This window comes from Cydia strobilella, chromosome 23, assembly GCF_947568885.1.
Source record: "Cydia strobilella chromosome 23, ilCydStro3.1, whole genome shotgun sequence".
Taxonomy (NCBI): domain Eukaryota; kingdom Metazoa; phylum Arthropoda; class Insecta; order Lepidoptera; family Tortricidae; genus Cydia; species Cydia strobilella.
In genome coordinates, this window is record NC_086063.1 from 3,165,279 (window position 1) to 3,187,591 (window position 22,313).

General features: G+C 37.6%; 1 protein-coding gene across 1 annotated transcript in view; it reads left to right on the top strand.

The window, feature by feature from the left end:
- Positions 1-22,313, top strand: part of LOC134751791 (homeobox protein SIX1-like) — a 36,686-nt gene that overhangs the window by 9,337 nt on the left and 5,036 nt on the right. Inside the window, exons 2-6 of the mRNA XM_063687280.1 lie at positions 3,633-4,304; positions 13,384-13,594; positions 14,880-15,007; positions 16,114-16,218; positions 18,622-18,680. Of these exons, the coding sequence (XP_063543350.1) occupies positions 4,200-4,304; positions 13,384-13,594; positions 14,880-15,007; positions 16,114-16,218; positions 18,622-18,680 (608 nt within the window). The 5' untranslated portion in view covers positions 3,633-4,199. The remainder of the gene's footprint in view (positions 1-3,632; positions 4,305-13,383; positions 13,595-14,879; positions 15,008-16,113; positions 16,219-18,621; positions 18,681-22,313) is intronic.

Consider the following 22,313-nt stretch of genomic DNA (forward strand, 5'->3'; position numbering starts at 1 on the left):
AAACAAGTGACAATTTCTCTGAAAATAGACTTAATTTCAACGTAATTTTGATACTTAAACAATCTACAACATTTGTTGAAACTATTCTTATACATCAATTTGTATAATTTACCACCATAAATTTTTGATGAATTTTTAAAAACTGCCCCTTCTTTTCATATATTACCGGTGACGTACGCTTGCGACCTCATTATTAAAAGGCAAGATGAGAAGACGTGCTAATAGAAACCAATACTTGTTATTTAGATATTACGTAACAAAACGTGTATAATTTCAACGACTAAATCTATCAATTTAAAATTTTTGCTCTAAAATCGACTACGGCCTCTTAACAAATATGTAAGTGCGAAAGTGACGCATGGCATGACAGGACAGGTGATAAAAATGCGACCATGATACCGCCGCTGGTCCGACTAACTAAACTGTCTAAAATACTTTTGATATAAATGTCACGGTAGCGGTAGACAAAAATGTTTTGTCACATAGGTATGCAGGAAGAACAAGAAAATAACTGCAGCCAACGACCTCGTTCCGTCGGAAAAATCTTCTTTAACTTACGTCTATATTTATTATTATTATAGAAGAATGAAGATTGCAGGTCAATTTTCTTCAAATTATCTTTTTATTGAACAACAGTTTTTTTATTTTATTTAGGTCTTACTTTTGATTCTTTGTAGCAGTTATTACCTAAACTAAATATTTTTACACATTAGGTACTACATCTATATACTAATTAAAATTAAAGTAATACTATAAAACTTATACCCATGATGACCCAGGGGACCGATTTTTGAATTCAAACCGCTCGATTTCGTGTATTTCGTTCAATAATATCTCCACTACCAAGTACCAGGCATTTAAATTCTACCTATTGAATTTTTTACAATTTTTTCCGCAGTGGACCACCTAGTCATGTCATGACTTAGTCAGGGACGTCAGGGTATGATTTGGGCGAGAAAAATATTCCATAGGTTTGTAGTTTGAAGTTTAACTCATATAAGTATGTACGGGTACTACATAGGCCGTTATTTGTTAATACACTTAACGCGTAACAAACTTTTACGTTTTAAAACATGTTTTAACATTAAGGGTAACATAACCTATAATAAATCAAACAATAACTTACTTTTATTCAGATTAAAAACGAAATGTACTGAACAAAGTTAAAGTACCGCCAAAAATTCAAAAATCGAACCGAAACAATAACGTTCGCACCCACCGGCATGTTTCGAATGCCTTCGAAAATCAAATCGCTAATAGTGAGGCGATTTGTACCGTATCGTGAATCGGTAATCTGTCGATAAATCTTGTGTTTTACAGCTGGCCCGCCCGATAGGGATCGCGCCACGTGGGGTAATAGTGATGTGCTGTTGATATCGAGGTCTTTAAATATATTTTTATGAGGATGTCAGTTCGTAAAATGGCGTGTGTTATTTAATAAGCTTATGTGTGTTGGTCGTTAACCACTGTGTTTAATATTTCATACGTGAATGTAATGGCTGTATAGGCATAAGGAATATTGATAATTGCGAATGGGGTTTCTTGTTTCAACATTTAGTTCGACACCTTTTTATTGATAAATAAAAAAGATTCATGGTTCGCACAAAGGGTTGGGTTGAATTGTAGAGCCCAAAATTTTATTTAAAATCTTATAATCATATAATATTAAACCCAATTACTTTGTTAACATTTATCCCTGAGGCACGGACATGTGTGTCCTTTAGTTAATATTTAAATACTTTTTATCTATATCATACAAGCCTAGCTTAATTTTTCCCCTTTTTTCTTTAAAACTGAAATGATCTGATCGTAAACACGAGATAGGTACATAGTGTATATTATCCTGTACCTATTTTATTTGTATTGTTATAAATAAGAAAATATGCCACCTTATAATATATCTGAGCTCATTTATATATTTTGAAAAAAGTTATACCCAACAATAAAGTAAGCGCAAGCAATATGTGTCGAAGTCTAGTCAAAGGTCCCACTTCGTCGCTTACCAAAAGGACTAGATTTGCTTGTATCTTTATACGAATAACCTGTCAAAGCGTCTTTATGGCAAGCAACAAAGTGGGACGTTTTACCGGCCGCGGACACATATGACTATAGGTATAGCATGATTTCGAGCGTTACAAATTGGTACAATACGAGTTACAATGTGTAGGCGATCAAGGAACATCCTGTCGTCATTGTTGAGTTTCTTACTAAACATTACCATCCAATTTTAAAAATAGCATACTACCGACCGATATATGGTGGGCGTCTGCATAATGTTATTTCGAAAGCAAACGAAACCCTTATCTTAAAAATGATGTTTTTACGTAAAGAAAAAATGTAAACAGGATAATTATCGAGTTAGTTACATCACTGGTAACCCGTCAACTCCATACATCAGCCCCTTGATCGTGTCGATGATAAAGATTACTTAAAACGCCAAACATTTAACATCTCGCTCTTCTTTCCTTCTCACTCATGCGGATTAAACATGACACGAAAAGAGACAAAGCTAACCTACAAATTTACTATAAAGCTAAAACGTTACAAGATTAAAAACGAGAACATTCGAATTTAAGTTTCACAGGCGTTTTTACTAAGCTTATATTCTAATGAGTTTGTTATTTAAAAAAAATTAAAGTTTGTTTGTGGTTTTTGTTTTATGAAGTTTTATAGTAAATCTTTGTTGTCTTGTCAGTGCATCTTTGTAATGATTCAAAGTACGTGATGGTATGTTTGTTAAATATTGAATTGATGGCGACCCTTTCAAAGATTTTGGGCGAGATTGTGTTAGGATCTGATTAATGTAGGCCTGTTTTAAGTGTCATGATGTGACAATCGGTAGAGTTTGTTGACTTAACAACAACAACAACAACACACATTTGTCTTTGCCATTATGCTCCAAAATCGTTACCGGGCTCTTAAGACTTAAAAAAAAGTTTCAACTAGGTACTTATATAAAAATTTCCAATTTAAAAAAAGTTATCGAAACAATGTATGGACATGTTGCTTTTCTGTGACAGAATGCAAATAACAGTGAAACGTCTGTTACGTCTGAGACAAAAATACACAGAGGAGACACGTGGGCGCCATATTTCATAATAAATTAATGACGTCAAACGAGCAGAATTAATAAGCGCTTTACATTAATTTATACTCACTTAGTATTAAAAACAATATTAAGGCAAATGGCCTTTCTGTCTTTTAAATCATATAGTAGTAAGTAGGTATGCATATTGGAAAAATACAAGATCTTTCCCTCGATTTCATCGTGCAGAATTAGTAATTTAATTTCACTTTAATATGTACCACGCGTAATGATTGGGCATTTCAAAAAATATAACCTTTACCTTTTGTATTTTTACTATGTATTTAGAATCACGAGAAAACAAATCATTATTATTTAATTAAACGGGACATAATTGCGTATATGTATATAAGCTTTAAAATTATCTCCGACGTTGTAGATGATATTGTCTTCGTGGTCTCGGAAAAAACTGGCTAAAGTTGAGATCAAAATCTTCGATGCGCGAGTTTTTTGCGATATTTCACTATCATCAGGCGAGCCAAAGTGTTTAATATTTGTTTTATAAATAAATACACAAAAGTATTAACAAAAACTTATTTTGTTACAGGTATTCGTCTGTCCGAGATTAAAATGAGAAAGAAGAGAAAAAATAGATTCACGTGCGATTAATAAATAAAACTCAGAACGCATTTAAAAATCTATTTATTAATTGTGTAAGTGAACGTCAAGCCAGACAGAGACTGGGTACTAATGAGAGAAAAAAAATAACATTTGAAGTGACCAAATATTGACTCTATTTACCGGTAAAAAGAAAACCAACTCGGATTCAATACAAACTTCGGCCCTTTTCGAAATTCGAAAACAAATAATTGCCGCTTCAAGGTGCCCGGTTTTGTTTAAACATTTTTGGGACTGCTGCCTTTCCCTGTTTATATAGCTGCCTTTAAAGGCTTTTTAAAAACAAAACGGTGAAACAAACACGATCGCATTTAAGACTAATAAAAAACGCCTTAAACAAATGCATTTTAGTGCGTGTCAAAATCGAATTCCAAATTCGAATCGCATAAGGCTCGCCATTCTTTAACTTTGATGTGGATTGTTTAGCACCGCTAAGTGGTGCTAATTTGTAGTGTCAAATTGTGGTGTCAAAGTGGCAGGAGACGAGCATTTGGATATGTTGGGGGGCCCCGAGTGGGGGCAGCGGGAGGCCACCCCACCCAGAGACGCTCCCCTGCCGAGTTTCGGCTTCACACAGGAGCAGGTTGCCTGCGTATGCGAGGTGAGTGTTCGTGTGTGGCAACCTTTATTCGTTCTTTTGTTTTTAAATTTATTGTTTTGATGTTGGTCATACGCAAAGATAAACCAGAGACAAATAGATTCCCTTTTAAAGGATAAATGGGATTTCTTTATCTTTTGATTTTATATAAATTAATATTAAAAGTTGAGGTAAAGGCCTTATGCGTATAATACCCTATCTACGGTGGCTACGCATTTTATTGACAAGATTTCTAAATTTATTTTTGGTTAAGCTTTTTGAAAATTAAAAATATTATAATTTTTATACAATTTATAGTATACCGTTTGCCACATTCCTTCCTTTTCAATATATAACGAATATTTATAGCATATTCAGAATTGTACAACAATTTCAATCACATTGAGTAACGCTCGTACAAATGGAGTAAATGAATCAATAGTGTTTACACAATAGAGTTAGACCAAGATAAGTCTGCAACGATTTTGATAGCACACGCAGTGGAAAAGTTATTTATACGTCCTAATACGGCAACACGCTGAGGTGAGACCATTTCATGGCACTTTTTCTTTTTTATGTTTCTCTGTTTTGTATAATTTGATATTTTTGTGTTTGTGCTAACGAATAAATTATTTCTATTTTAATAATTTCATAGAAGTTTGACGTTTAAAATTAGCAGGCAGCATACGAATTATCTATGTCTGAGGGCCTACCGCGAACCACGTTCGACGTGTTGCCTCCCTGTCACACTTACATACGAATTTACAAGTGCGACCGAGAGGTAGCACGTCGAACGTGGTTCGCGGTAGGCCCTCTGGTAGTAGTTGCTAGAAATTGTAATATAAAGAAAGCAGATCGTGTTGAAATTTTACATAAGCACAATTTTTCATAAGTCTATTTTGATGATGTTGTCATCGTTGTGAAAAAAACTCTAATTTAGCGAACTTAAGGTTTAAAATAGATTTGTAATTTTTTCCGTTTATGTAGTTAGTAAGAGAATTTGCAACACTGCATTGCACCTTGGTGGTCTATTATTCTAAGATACGATAAGGCATTTCTACCGTCATCCGTTATTTGATTCAAAACAAAGTATAAAAGTATAAAGAGTATAAAACAAAGTCGCTTTCCGCTGTCTGTCTGTCCCTAAGCTTAGATCTTTAAAACTACGCAACGGATTTTGATGCGGTCTTTGATTGCGGACCTATCAATATTAAGAGTAATTCTTGAGGAAAGTTTTAGTGTATAATTTGTAAAGGTTGTGTAACCCGTGCGAAGCCGGGGCGGATCGCTAGTGTTAGATAAAACGTAAGTACTTACGTAAGGTAAATGTGGAGAAAACCGGCATTTAAAATTAACAACAAGCAATTCGCTTAGACACAGTCAGAAAGGAAGTACTTCGCTCTTTCTGCTCTACCGACCTCCGGTAAATGGAAAAGTTAGAGGCGACGAAAGAGTTTGTAGACGGGTTTACCTGATGGACGGCCTTTCCCTCCGCACATTGACTTTAAAGAAATTGCACATTATGAACATGGGTTACCTAGGCGAATCAGTTACCAAGTTGGAAAAAACTAGAGAAAAGTTTATCTGACATTTCAATGTTATGACATTGGAGAAAATAATACGAAAAATAAAACCGGCCAAGTGCGAGTCGGATTCGCGCACGAAGGGTTCCGTACCATTACATAAAAAACAGCAAACAAAACACGTTTGTTGTATGGGAGCCCCATTTAAATATTTATATTATTCTGTTTTTAGTATTTGTTGTCATAGCGGCAACAGAAATACATCATCTGTGAAAATTTCAACTGTCTAGCTATCACGGTTCATGAGATACAGCCTGGTGACAGACAGACAGACGGACAGACGGACAGCGGAGTCTTAGTAATAGGGTCCCGTTTTTACCCTTTGGGTACGGAACCCTAACAAATGAGAGTGCCAACTGCAATGCTGAGTAGAGCTGGAGACCATTTCAGCCTCACATCTTTGTCTTTATCCGTGTTTTGTATACTTCTTCTTTCACATTGTTGTTTAAATGCGTTTTGTAATGTAACTAATGACGTGTTGCCTGAATAAACATTATTCTATTTTATTCATGAGTGTGGAAATTATACTCATATAACGGATCAAAAGTGGAGTTCAATAGAAATGGCAAATAATGTTAACAATGAAAAGGTAGATTTTTTTTGTTTCCTAGCGTGTAAGTAAATTTGCAATTAGAATTTGTTTTGACATTTTTATGCGCATGTTTTTATAAGTATTTATGTTAAGGTTAGTTTTGGTTAGTTTGTATGTTCCTACTCATATCTGTATTCCTAGCATGTAAGTGAATTGGTTTTAAACTGTACTTACATTGTTTCCAATAAATAAATAAATTATAGATTCCGTTAGCAATTGTCATATAACCTAACATTTTTACGAACTGGAATATTAACAGAGTCTGACAAAGCTATATCTGCATGACAATTGCAATGACAAAGTGTGGCAACGTCATCATTAATGTAAAATTTCTATAAAACTATTACTTTTATATTGACACTTCACTTTTTTATATTCAAGTATTTCGGACGGTGCAAAGTTACCTCAGTCAGACGGAGTCTAGGAACAGTCGCCATCAGTTATATCGGAGCGGCCGAGGTGCTGAAAAATATGTGAACACGCACTCTAGCGAGTTGACAACAGAGGCGTGTTCAGATATTTGTGAGCACCGATATATCTAATAACGGGTGTACTTTCCCGAAATTTCAGTTTCATAATTTTCACGACCTACCCTGCCTCCAATCATAGAGTAACTTATACTAGAGCGGTACTGTCATAGTAAATTTTGTAACCCCAGTAAATTCACTGCCATCTGTCGACACACTTTAAAACTAAAAATGAAGATTTATAAAAATACGATAGAATGTATTTAAATATAGATAAATGATTTTTTTTATTTGAATTAATTATTTTTATGATTTTGACCCATGTTCTTTCACTGATATGCGTTAAAATTGTTAAATAACAAACGAAACCGTCAACGCCATCTATACGACTGTAGGCCAAAACTAGTAGCGCCCTCTGAACGAGAATCAAATTTTCTTGATTTTCGAGGCACGTTTTTTCCTTAGACTGTATCTATCTATTACGGAGTTATATCTATCTTTGCTCCAATGGTGCGACAACACGAAAACACCGTAATATTTGTAAAGGTTCCATTTGTGGGCGTGTCCCGCCCCGCCCAGTAACCGGATATCCGGGTCGCCATGGCCACTGTTTGTTTTGAGGGTTCCGGGCAAATTGGAAATGGATCCGGGTATAACGGGGTTCGGGGTCCGTGAGGCGTTTTTAAAACAAGTGATTATTTTCATCAAGTCCTACCTAAGATATGGGACATTCCACGACGAAAGGTACCTTATGGCGGTCGGCGCTTACGCAATTATTAGCGCCGACCGCCATAATAAGGTACCTTCCGTCGTGGAACGTCACATATTTATTTTAAAGCGATCGTGTACTTAAGGCCCTTAAGGGTCTTATGTGGCAGATGGCAGTCGTTTTCTCACAAACTAGCAACTATGCAAATTCTTGGGATTTGGTCCCCGAGTGGACTCCTAGGTTAGCGAGATAGTGAGCCGTGAAAAAAGTTGGAAACAAGATACGTGAAAACAAAGAGGATATAATAGGATAGAGCGGTACTGTAGTAAATTTTGTAACCACAGTAAATTTACTGCCATCTATCGACACACGGATTAAAACTAAAAATGAAGATGTATAAAAATACGATAAAATGTTCTTATAAATATATAATTTTTTTATTTATTTGCATTAATAATTTTTATATGATTTTGACCCATGTTCTTTCACCGATATGCGTTAAAATTGTTAAATAACAAACGAAACCGTCAACGCCATCGCACCAAGTATGCCAAAGGTAGTGGCGCCATCTGATCGAGAATCAAACTTTTTTTAGAGGCACGTTTTTCCTTAGACTGTATCCATCTATCTTTGGTGAAAATAATAGTAGTTTTAGGTTGATAAAAAATCAGCAAGCATTTTTCCAAATAACAAATTATTTGCTAAATTTATAAAACATTATTGGCCGTCTTTTTATTGGCTAAAGCTATATTTTTGTTATTCTTGTTAATATCGTCAACGAAAGTGATAATTATTGTGGTTAATGGGTCAAAACAAAATCCTTTGCGAATCCCTAGTGTAAATTTCATTCGAGAGCGTGACGAGCGTTCGCGTTTGCGTTTATGTCTATTTTTGTATGGGATTTTAAACAGCGCGCCAAGCGGGACGTTTTGGAAACTTAAAATCCCATACCGAATGACACTTAACGCAAACGCGTACGTTACGTCACGCTGTCGAATGAAATTTACACTAAAAGCACAGAATAAATAATAGTACTGCCGTACAGAAAGGAAACTTCCTATAAAACCGAGGTTTGACAGTGCTTCAGGGTCGAATCATGCTGTTCCTTTCTAATATATGGCACTATCCCTTTAGGGTTGTCAAAATTCAAGTCATTATCTTATCTGTGGTCGTGCACGTAAAGGCACATCAAGTTGTGCCAACCCTAATAATTGATCGGAGCAATGCTGAGCCGAACGGTGACGAGTTTGCCAGCGAGGAGTTTCGCACCCCTGCTAAAAGATAACTATCTCAGCATCTGCAAAGATAGATGTAACTCCGTAATAGATAGATACAGTTTAAGGAAAAAACGTGCCTCGAAAATCACGAAAATTTGATTCTCGATCAGATGGCGCCACTACCTTTGGCCTACTCTCGTATAGAGGCCACCATCACTACCCATTACCATCAGGCGGGCCGTATGCTTGATTGCCATCGACGTGGTATATAAAAAAAAAGAGGGCGTTGACGGTTTCGTTTGTTATTTAACAATTTTAACGCATATCAGTGAAAGAACATGGGTCAAAATCATGTAAAAATAATTATTGCAAATAAAAAAAATCATTTATCCATATATAAATACATTTTATCGTATTTTTATAAATCTTCATTTTTAGTTTTAAAGTGTGTCGATAGATGGCAGTGAATTTACTGTGGTTTCAAAATTTACTATGACTTGCTATGACAGTACCGCTCTATCCTATTATATCCTCTTTGGCATCTGACTGTACCTTGCTCCTGAGATGTTAACGTCAACAATAATGGTCCAAGATTGGTAACTTTAATACAGCTTGCAGAAGCGCATATTGTTTACTTAGGACACCGGATGGCAATGGCACATGTGTGTTCAGCAAATAGGCGAATATTTGTGACCACCTCGGAGACAATAGGTATTACGCCAAATAAAAATAAGCACATGCGATGGTAAGCGGACGTCGTAGTGTGTGGACGCTTGAAATACAATAAGCGTCAATTATTGGCGGATTTTGAAAGATCTTATTTTCCCCCAGTCTATCTATTGGGTTTTTTAAACATTTAGTTCTGATTAATCTAGAGGCACCACATTAATAATAGGTACCTATTTGTAGTAGTAGGTGAAGCGATTTGCCTCGTCATTTCTAGTAGGAACTGCTATGAAATGGAATTTGCTCCCTTCCTCTGTATTTTCTGATAGATATTATCTACCTAGTTCTCTTTAAGGGTCAAACACATTTTTAAAAAAGGTTTCTTCTGTAGACAATGCAATACAACACTGATTTAAACTTTCACGATTTCTGCACATTAGTAAATTGTAAAACGGGATTTAATCGCGTATTTAAGTTTTAGGATTTACCTCCGACGTTTCGAAGACGGCGTTGTCCCCGTGGTCTCGGAGAAGACTGGCTAAAGTTGACATCAGCATCTTCTAGCCGCGCGAGTTTTTCGAACTATCCCTACTTGGTCTTGTTTATCAGCGTTTTGCGCACTAGGGATATTACTCTGTCGACTCACAGCACTAACGATATTCGATTTATCGACTGTCGATATTCGTTTCCGCTTACATTTACTAATGACTGGAATCCATGTGGATGAGATCTTAAAACCCTCGTCCCGATTAAAATTGCAATGTTTTTGATTTCAATATGGCGATCCGTGAAAAGGATTTTCGGATTATGCAGTTCAATCCAGTGGTTTGGCCCTGACTCCAGTAAATGCTCAGCTAAAGCAGATTTGTTGCTGACGGTTTTTGACAGCTGCGAATATATATGTTCCTTCTCTTTCTGCTATGGTGCGCTTTGTTTCTCCGATATAGGAACTAGCAGTCTACCACAGCGTGCAATCAATTTTATGAACGCCAGCTTAGGTGACTGGAACGGAATAACTGGAGTCAGGACCAAACCACTGGATTAAAAACTATTTCATTAAATAATTTGATTTGTTCCCTATCGGCATTCTACTTTTTAATTTTCGAAGATGCCTCGTCAGTATTGCCACTGTTGCCAGGGCGCTAAAGAGGAAATCCCATAACGATTGTATAGAAGCCCCCTAATGGATGGTATCGGTTACTTCCATAATTGGAGGGTTGAAACCGAAATAATGGGATTTGCCGGGGCGAAGTATTAAGTGTGATAAGGGATGTTATTAAATAATATGGATTTGTTATCGTAGTTGTTTTTCACGGCCGGTACGGGTTATTTTATCATGAAGAGATGTAAGTGTTTTATGTTAGAAATATTGTTTATCAGAGTGTAGTTGATGGGTCGTTATTTCCGTAACTTAAAAGCTACCCTAGGTATGTAATTTTACTCTGTGTTAAATGCCCTTTTTTGTTAACCTATGAGGAATAAAGTATGTAATAACGATACTGTTGGTATGTGACCAAGGATTTAATTTTATTAATTATTTAAACCCTTTTGAGCCTTTTGCTGACCAAATCATTAATAAAGTAATTAGGTACTATAGACAGTGTAATGATAAGTGAATTAAATTAATTTGAATAATATGAAAAAAAAAAGAAAACTATTAATATGATCATCAAATATGAGATAGAGACAATTAAATGCATTAACCCACAAATACATACAATATTTATCACATTTTATTTCAATATAAAAATATAGGATTATTTCAAAATGAAACGTATTAATTATCTAACGCAACACGTGTGTTTAATTATATCTAACATTAATTAATGCATTTCGCCTCTAATCTACCTGTAGACGCATCGACCAACATACCATGACCCCCCATCACGCGTAGTCGTTACCAGATTACGGACTCCAGGGGGCTTAGCCAAGATGAAAATCGTTTGCAGAAAACGAAACGAAATTATCATTTCCATACATCATTTACCTACGTTCGCCGTCCTGTTGGACGCCCTAGATATCAGATATCGATAAGAGTTTTAATTGATTCACGGTTAGTTTCACTAGACTTATATTGACCGGGATATAGACCGTGATTACCTTTTGTATTGTTTATGAGCTCCCGATATTTGACGCAGTTACATGCATCTTCTTCACGGGTGACTGAAAATAGCGGGTGGGTGTCAAAGTTTTGTAGACCACGCTAGGTCTACCCTCATTCTTGCGCGTCGGCTGCGTTCGCTTTCAACGTTACCATCGGTCGCATTCACACGTTGGTCTGGTCGCGTTCACACTCGTTGGTCTGGTTGGTTGGTTGGCGTTGGTGGTTGGTTGTACAAAAGGTAATCACGGTCTATCCCGGTCAATATGTCTAGTCCTAGATATCGTTGGGCGGATGGAGTGGAGGCGGATCTCAGTGAGCTCGGCGTCGGCGAAAGCTGGCGTGATAGCTTAGGGCCGGGCAAAGTGGCGTGCTCTTGTGTCGGAGGCCATACTCATTATGGGTCATCGCGCCAAGCCAAGTACCTAAGCCAAGTAAGTAAGTATTTACGTTTATCTTAGCGTTTTGTTTCGTTTTCTGCAAAAGTTTTTAATCTTGTCTAAGCCCCTAGGTAATACCTAGTAGGTATCATCAGGACTACAAAGTTGTCTTAGAATGTTGACGATCAGTTTGGCCTAGTGGGTAGTGACACTAGTGACCCGGCCTATGAAGCCGATGGTCCTGGGTTCGAATTTGAATCCCGGTAAGGGCATTTGTTTGTGTGATGGACACAGATATTTGTTCCTGAGTCATGGGTGTTTTCTATGTATATAAGTATATATTTGGCTCTGTGTTTTGGCAGAAGAATATATGTAATTAGTTTAAAGCAAGATTGTAAATAAACGTTTTTTTTTAAATCATATACGTAGGTATGTATATCGCCGCCTATTTAGTACCCATAGTACAAGCTTTTATTAGTTTGGAGCTAGATCGATCTGGTTACTGAGCTTGAGGTCTTACTTTCACTGGTCTGTATGGTACTGTACCTATATAAGTGATGGAATAACAGCAAAAATGAAGCCATTATTTCGCTAACCCTCTAATTTTTGATGGTACGTAAGCCATCCGAGCGTTTGAAGGGTTGGGAATTGGGAAATAGTAATTATTAATGTGTGCGACTTTGGGGCTTTTGGTCTAATGTGTTCGCCACCCCATACTAACAGTGGATTTTTCTACTTTTAATTTATTTCCTTACGGAATCTTTTGCAGACGTTTTTACCTAATACAAAATTAATATGGATCTCTCTCTTCTTTGTCGTATCCTCATGGCTGGATGATTTGACGATTGTGCACACCCTTCACCAGTGTTCTCCAAGTCGCTCTATGTTGGCCGCTTTCCCACTGACGTCCAGTTTTATGCGGGTACGGTTTGTTGCAGGATCCAGTTTTCTGTAGTATGAGTGCAGTATCCCGCAAACAGAATGCTCGTGTGAACGTTGCTATATTAGCACGTATACTAATAAACGGAATCCTGCATAAAACCGTATCCCGCAAAAAACTGGACGTCAGTGGGCAAAAGTTCTTAGGCCCGATATAATGCTAGCCTCTGTTATGTGGCTTTTGTCTCTTGTCGTTATTTTGTCCGCCCAATGCGTGGCCATACGTCCATCCCTATACTTCCTTTCCATGCGGCCAGTGATTATGAGACCAGACTATCTGAGGGCCTACCGCGAACCACGTTTGACGTGTTGCCTCTCTGTCGCACTTGTAAATTCGTACGTAAGTGTGACAGGAAGACAACACGTCGAACGTGGTTCGCGGTAGACCCTCTAGGTCTTGCTCAGATGGCAGAATAATTTGGATAATGACCGTGTTCTCCATTGCCCAGGTCCTTCAACAAGCCGGTAACATCGAGCGTCTCGGCCGCTTCCTCTGGTCGCTCCCAGCCTGCGAGCGACTCCACGCCCACGAATCAGTGCTGAAGGCCAAAGCTATGGTCGCTTTCCATCGGGGGAACTTCAAGGAATTGTATAGGCTGTTGGAATCACACACGTTTAGTCCGCATAACCATGCGAAACTCCAGACCCTGTGGCTAAAAGGTAAGAGACCAAATATAATCTACATGCTGAAGCCGGCGACATGGAGCGTCTCGGCCGCTTCCTTGGTCGCTCCCAGCCTGCGAGCGACTCAACGCCCACGAATCAGTGCTGAAGGCCAAAGCTATGGTCGCTTTCCATCGGGGGAACTTCAAGGAGTTGTATAGTCTGTTGAAATCACACACGTTTAGTCCACATAACCATGCGAAACTCCAGACCCTGTGGCTAAAAGGTAAGAGACCAAATATAATCTACATGCTCAAGCCGGCAACATCGAGCGTCTGCTGCTGAAAACCAAAGCTATGGTCGCTTTCCATCGGGGGAACTTCAAAGAGTTAATTGTATAGGCTGTTGGAATCACACACGTTCAGTGCGCATAATCATGCCAAGTTACAGACCCTGTGGCTTAAAGGTAAGGGCATAAATCAGCAGACAACTTATTATGACCGCTATTTTATCTTTAACGAAAGTCATAACTCATAATCACACCCCACAACCATGAGAAACTTCAAACTCTATGGCTTAATAGTAACAATATAAGAAATTTCATGCCCAAGAATCTGTGCTGAAGGCCAAAGGAGTGGTGGCCTTCCATCGAGGATCTATATTATATAGGCTTTTGGAGAGGCATTTTGAAAAGGAATGTCAACTCTTACTGAGAATGAGACACTTAAATTAAGTAAAAAAAATAGACAAATAAAATAAGAAAAAACCTTCATTTAAGGTTATTTTTGGAATAACTGTATAAACCCAGCACCTCCACCATTTTTTTAACTTTTAGTACACTCAGCGTTAAATACTTTGTAGCAACCAAAATAGTCAAATAGTTTGGTACACCATATATTTAGTATGGTGTACCGAACTATTTGGCCACTTTGTCTGCTACAGAGTATTTGACGCTGAGTGTACAAGGGTTTTCAAACTTATTAACGTCGCTTCCTCAAAAATAGTGATTATCGTATCTCTGGCTGTGGGAAGTTTTGTTTTAGTATCATATTTTACCTAAATTTACTTGGTGCCATTCCGTGAAGGGTGTATTGGGGATGGGGTGAGAGAAGGGTACTCAACCAAACTGCCCAAATTTCGACGTGCTGCCTCTCTGTCTCACTTGTAAATTCGTACGTAAGTTTGACTGGGAGGCAAATCGTCGAATGTAGTTCGCGGTAGGCCCTCAGGACCGGAGTCAGCGGAAAAATATGATTAGAGCCCTACACTACAACAGACTGTGAACAGAGGGTAACAGGATGAAAAGAAGAGGATCAAATTTGACTGAATCTGATTGTTCCAGCACACTACATGGAGGCAGAGAGGTTGCGCGGGCGGCCGCTCGGAGCCGTCGGCAAATACCGAGTTAGGCGCAAGTTCCCATTACCAAGGACGATATGGGACGGCGAAGAGACTAGCTACTGCTTCAAGGTTAGTGCGGAACAAGGTGTTTAATGGCTGAAACTGAAAATTGCACCGAACCGTCTACGTCTGTCACCGTTAAAGCGTTTGTTAAGTTTTATTGTATGTTTTATCAGTCCGTTAAATGTGGTTGGTGCAACTGGCCCTAAGTATATTCGTGATTCAGTAGCATTGCCGCGAGTTGAAAAGAAGAAACGAATTCGCTTGCGAGAGCATTCGGGTATTTATCTAAGACAAGAAGGCGCCCTAGGGTTTTTAATCCGGATCCGAAATGTATGAAATTATCCGGATCTGGATCCGAATACGCGGATCTTCCCATACATTTCAGATCCATCGTGCAAACCCTAGGCGCCACACCCAGCCAGGAACAGTATGCCAGCTCCGGACCAGCCGGCATACCAGGGGACGAAATTTTGTGAGAAGTGACACGCTCTGGTATGGGGGAGGGATAGTTATAATCAGCCGGCTATGCAGCCTAAAGCCAAGATCATTCGGGTATTTATTTCAGGTCAGAATTGTAAAGTTTAGTGGACAGTGTCTATGTCCCGTTTTGGATTTTTTTTTGTTTTAATGAGCTTCACAGTTACTCCATCCATTGACATTATGTTATCCCTTTATTAAATTCTGGAGAAATCCAGAGAATATTTCAAATCAACAACTGTTTCACAAGATCAGTCATCATCGATCATCGTTACTGATGACTAAATATTTTTTACCTCAGCAGCTCGAACAAGCCTACTTTCGTCACACCCCGGAGTGAGGAAAGTCGCACTTTCCTCACTCCAGGGAATGAAACAAAGTAGCTTTTTAATTTAGTGAAGGCCATGAACTGCCACTTCATACTTCGGGGTCTATTACAAATTCGAAATACATTCTACTGAGGTAAAAAATTATATGTGCAACACGAGAGCAAAGTTAGTTTACATCTCGTGTTTTCGAGTCCCTCGCTACGCTCAAGATTCTAACTTAGAATAACTCGCTTCTCTCGTGATTCAATTATAGAATCTTTCGCTTTCTCGGGACTCAAAATCAACACTCGTAAGAAAAACCAACTTTCCTATCTTGTTGCACAAATAATTATTTTAAAAATAACAAACCTATTTTATTTGTTGCAGGAGAAGTCGCGGTCAGTTTTACGAGATTGGTACATACACAATCCGTACCCATCTCCTCGAGAGAAGAGAGAATTAGCGGAGACCACAGGTCTCACCACTGTACAGGTATGACTCTTGCCTGACTCACAATACTTCAGTAAGAAACTGGTACATAGTGTACATACACAATCCGTACCCATCTCCTCGAGAGAAGAGAGAATTAGCGGAGACCACAGGTCTCACCACTGTACAGGTACTATTTCTAACTGACTCACCAAGTTTCCTGACTCACTCACTAGTCTCACTACTCAATACACAAAGCTAATACTTCGGTTTAAGAGTCGTAGCTCGGTTCTCCATACAAACGTAGTTACGCTCTCATTTTAAAACGACTAGCTAGATTGCTCTGAAACTTTGTACTTACAATAGGATAAGGTATCTAGGTCTGTAATCGTTTGCCTTTTTTTTAAAAACCGACCAAGTGCGAGTCTGACCCGCGCACTGAGGGTTCCGTACTTTTTAGTATTTGTTGTTATAGCGGCATCAGAGATACATCATCTGTGAAAATTTCAACTGTCTAGCTATCACGGTTCATGAGATACAGCCTGGTGACAGACAGACAGACGGACAGACGGACAGCGGAGTCTTAGTAATAGGGTCCCGTTTTTACCCTTTGGGTACGGAACCCTAAAAACATCGTCTTCCCACCGTTGGGCTGCGGTGGGCACCCGACACCGGGTATTGTGTTACCGGTAGTAACTCCGATCAATATTGACATCAGTATGATTGAGGGCATCGCACTGAGAGCAAACAGAAATTAATATAAGAGACTTATTTATGTACAGTCGAGGTCATAAATATGTATACATCTCTTCCCCTTAATCCATTGCAATAAGGTGAAAAAATGTATACATATTTATGAACTCGACTGTACATACCTAATGAAAACTGCTAGTGACTGCTACCAACCAACTACTTAAAATAGGTAACGAATGATGACTGTACTGAAATACTCTATTTTTAAGTACAGTACGAGTGTACATAAGTACCATAATCCTCAACATTGCTTTGAATGTCAATCATTGCCTATTCATCTTTAATTCGTAATAATGAGAAAAAGGATTACCATTAAGGGTCCCCGGCAAGCTTGGTTCTCCATACAAACGTAGTTCCGAGTTCTGAAACTTTGTACTAACAATAGGATAAGGTATATCTATGTCTGTAATTATTTTATGTAGCTTCAGATAGAGTTAAAAAAATACAGCGAATTTAAATTTTTCATACAAAACTTGTTTTTGCTCCATTTTGTTTGTTTTATAAACTGGAGTTATATAAACTAGTTTCAGACCTAGATATACCTCTTGCCATTGTATGTGCAAAATTTCATTACAATCCAACCCGTAGTTTTAAAATGAGAGCGGAACTACGATTGTATGGGGAGGTGCAATTTTTTAAATCTTAATAGAAATAAGATTTAAAAAACTTCGTAGAGAAGAGAATCACTGGTTGGTAAACCAGATAAAGTTTGGCATGTTAGGTAAACTAATTATAAACTGAAATAAATATCATACACTAAAAAAAAGGTGACCTAGTCCACCGGTGGCCGAGGCGGAAATCGAACCCGCGTCTTTAGCTAACGCGGCTGACGTCCTGACCACTAGACCACCCCGCCACGGCCACTTGGTCACTTTTTCCATAGAGTAACTTATACTAGAGCGGTACTGTCATAGTAAATTTTGTAACCCCAGTAAATTCACTGCCATCTGTCGACACACTTTAAAACTAAAATTGAAGATTTGTAAAAATACGATAAAATGTATTTAAATATAGATAAATGATTTTTTTTATTTGCATTAATTATTTTGATGATTTTGACCCATGTTCTTTCACTGATATGCGTTAAAATTGTTAAATAACAAACGAAACCGCCAACGCCATCTATACGACTGTAGGCCAAAACTAGTAGCGCCCTCTGAACGAGAATCAAATTTTCTTGATTTTCGAGGCACGTTTTTTCCTTAGACTGTATCCATCTATTACGGAGTTATATCTATCTTTGCTTTTTCTTTAGTGTATGGTATCTATTTCAGTTTATAATTTATGTATGTATAGTAGTGTGACTACTTAAAAAACACAAATCAAAATATTTCATAAAAATAATTTGATTTGTTCTCTAGGTAATGTTGAGCAATATTCATAACGTAGTGGCACCAGTGACCGACAACGAACCAGTAATCGGACACTTAAATTTTTATCCATGAAAATAAGGGCAGGAAGCCGATTTGAGTGGCAACACTGTCCAGTAGCACACTTCCCGTATTAGAAAGAAAGAAAGAAGAAAGAAAGAAAGAAAATACATTTATTTAACGCCACAACAGATTACATATATGAAAAAAAGGAAACATATTAGATCGGTTATTTTCTTGGATAAAATAAAAATTGAAGTGTCGGTCACTGTGGTACCACTACGGCCACTACGTTACAGTAAATTACAATTTAAATTCAAATCGTAAATTTATTTTCTTACAGGTTTCAAATTGGTTCAAAAATAGACGACAAAGAGACAGACAAGCAGAACACAAAGATAGGTAAGTCATTGCTTTTAGTTAAAACTGACCAAGGACCTTACACTGAAACTGGACTCTGGAGCGGACGTACATTCTTTTGATCAGCAAAAATATGATCTTGAATGTCCAGTTTGAATGTAAGAGCGTTTTTACATCGTCCGGTCCGATATCGGATGTCGGATGATCTTTGGAGACGAGTAATCTTCAGTATTTACTTGACCTTTTGAGTTTTTGCCCGCGACTTCGTCTGCTTGGGCTTGCAATTTGGGTAGCTCATTTTTCACCAATCTGTTTTTTATCGATTCCCCATACAAACTTCCACCCCCCTTTTCACCTTTTTAAAGGATTTCTGGGATAAAGACCACCCTTATACATATCCTTCCCAGGGACTTAAACTCTCTGTATACCAAATTTCAACTAAATCGGTTAGCGGTTTAAGCGTGAAAAGGTAACAGACAGACAGACCTGTCTCGCAGTTGGCCGGTTTTTTTGTCACACGTGCAAATCATGCAATAGAGTATTTAGGAACAAGTTCGGCTTAGCCAGCCGTATTAGGACTCACGATAGACAACGTCCATATCGCCGCTATACTTACTCAACCTCGTATCTGCAACACTCATTTGATGACAAAAACACCGTATTCCGAATGAAAGAAAAGCGACATTTCCATCAAATGATTGTTGCAGATATGAGGTGAGTAAGTATAGCGACGATATGTTTATTTAGGTTTGCCGTGATCGATATGACATTTCTTGTGAGTCTAATGTATTACAAGTATTTTAAAATCAATTAAGCTCCCATGCTCCTCAATACAATAGCTGCCAAAACCGGCCTATCTTTAAAATCAGATCGTATCTTATCTGGCCGATCCGCATCTGTTTCGGCTCAATGGCGCGGAAGTCCCGGGCCCGGAGAATTAAAAAAAAAAGAAAAAAACAGTGCGTTCAGGGAGGCATGAACTTTTTTGTTTATTTGAAAACGTGTTGAGTTTAAAGATAAGTACGTATAGTAATGTATGTAGTTAATAGTCAAATTCCTTATCAGTGAGCGAATTTAGTTATTGTCAGCCTTTTAATCAAAATCTCTCTTGCCCTTTAGGATAAACAGAACTGCTTAATACTAATACTTAGAATAAAACGATAACAAAATTGCTGCTAACTCCATATTATATACACTATATATATAAAGGGGCCATACGTTTGTCTATCCATTTGGCTGACTTCAAGTAACCTGATATCCCATACCTATCTCCAAACGAAATTCAGCTCTATACTTTACATATTTAGGATCAAATTCAAATGCAGAATAATACCCACAACGATATATTCCACTGCTATTGAGTTTTCGATTTTATACTATTCGGATAGAGTTCAATTTTAAATGTGCGCTTTGACCTTTTGTTTCTTGGTAAACGAGGTAGTAATTATTGAGATGTGGAACGGTTTTGATATTGTTTGCGAGTGTTCCTTCAGCTTTTTAAATATAGAACGGTGACCAGTGACATTTAACGGTCAAATTATGGCCATTTATTCCTTATAAGGGGATGCATTCACATAATGTAACAAAAAGTACGTAACATGTTTTAAAATTACTGTATCCCACCAAAACATTTTAAAATTTTATATTAAAGGAAAAAAATGGAAAAAAGTTACACTTCCGGGAGAATTTGAACCCGCAACCTCCTTTGGAGTATCGCTCGCAGACGTATCTGCATGTTAAAAAAACATTTTCATGTAAAATGTTGCCAAGATGAAACCATAAGGCTCGCACTGTCAAAAAGTTATCTGGGGCTCGTTTCTCAAAAGCTTGTAACTTGTAATACAAGCGGATGTCACTTTTTGACAGCTTTTGTTAGAAAGGGACTTTTACTTGTATTACAAGTTACAAGCTTTTGAGAAACGGGCCCCAGATCTCTTGTAGAGCCAAGCTTCTAACTCTACAAGCCCTAACTTCATAAACTCTACACTCTACACCTTAGTCAAAATATGTGGCTTGACCGTTTCGCGTTATGGACGTAAGGTGAAAAATTGATTCACTATTTATTATTGTTTATTATACAATAGTTCTTGTAGTAACTAGTGTCGTGTTTTGTGTAATACAATAAACAAATATCCAAATACCTGCCTGAGCCTCCGTAGCTATAGTTTCGCGCACCCGAGCGAAAGAGCGCTACGTAGCCGAGCGAGACGGCCGTATGTAACCTGACACCGTCACATCTGCGTTTGTAAAAGCGGGCAGGGCCGCATTCGGGACGATTATAATATAATAATGTATTTTTGACATGATTCAATTTTACGGTTAGGTACAGTGGTACAGTCAATATCTAAGTCGTTGAAATTTGATGTAATTTTATATACCTACGTGTAATATTATAGCAAAAAAGTCAAAAACAAATATTTATTACTAAAAGCTCTAATTTTAAGCCGTAACTAAACTAGTAACTGTTACCATAGAGTAACTTATACTAGAGCGTTACTGTCATAGTAAATTTTTTAACCCCAGTAAATTCACTGCCATCTGTCGACACACTTTAAAACTAAAAATAAATATTTATAAAAATACGATAAAATGTATTTAAATATGGATAAATGATTTTTTTATTTGCATTAATTATTTTTATATGATTTTGACCCATGTTCTTTCACTGGTATGCGTTAAAATTATAAATAACAAACGAAATAGTCAACGCCCTCTATACGAGTGTAGGCCAAAACTAGTGGCGCCATCTGATCGAAAATCAAATTTTCGTGATTTTCGAGGCACGTTTTTTTCTTAGACTGTATCCATCTATTACGGAGTTATATCTATCTTTGCTGTTACTTAATGGAGTTTATGTTTTGGTAAACGACGTCATTTTATTATCGAGGTGAGTCATTCTGAATAACACTGCATTCGGAATTAGATAGTGTAAAACTACATATGTGGGGGAGTTATTTAAGAGCCCCCGGCAAGCTCGGCTAAATTGCACCTTCCCATACAAACGTAGTTCCGCTCTCATTTTAAAACTACGTGTTGGATTGTAATGAAACTTTGCACATACAATGATATGAGGTATATCTAGGTCTGAAATTAGTTTATATAGCTCCAGTTTATAAAACAAACGAAATAGAGCAAAAACAAGTTTTAATTGCAAAACATAAATTCGCTGTATTTTTACACGACTGCCCAAAAAAGAGTGTAATGTTTTCAGCGTTCATGTTTTTTTAACTATGGTATCTGAAGGTACATTAAACTAATTACAGACATAGATATACTTTATCCTATTGTAAGTGTACAAAGTTTCAAAGCAATCTAGGTAGTCGTTTTAAAATGGGAGCGGAACTACGTTTGTATGGAGAATCGAGCTTGCCGGGGACCCTTATTATTACGTTTTTTAGGGTTCCGTACCCAAAGGGTAAAAACGGGACCCTATTACTAAGACTCCGCTGTCCGTCTGTCCGTCTGTCTGTCTGTCACCAGGCTGTATCTCATGAACCGTGCATAGACAGACAGACAGTTGAAATTTTCACAGATGATGTATTTCTGTTGCCGCTATAACAACAAATACTAAAAACAGAATAATATAAATGTTTAAGTGGGGCTCCCGTACAACAAACGTGATTTTTTTACTATTTTTTCCGTAATGGTACGGAACCCTTCGTGCGCGAGTCCGAC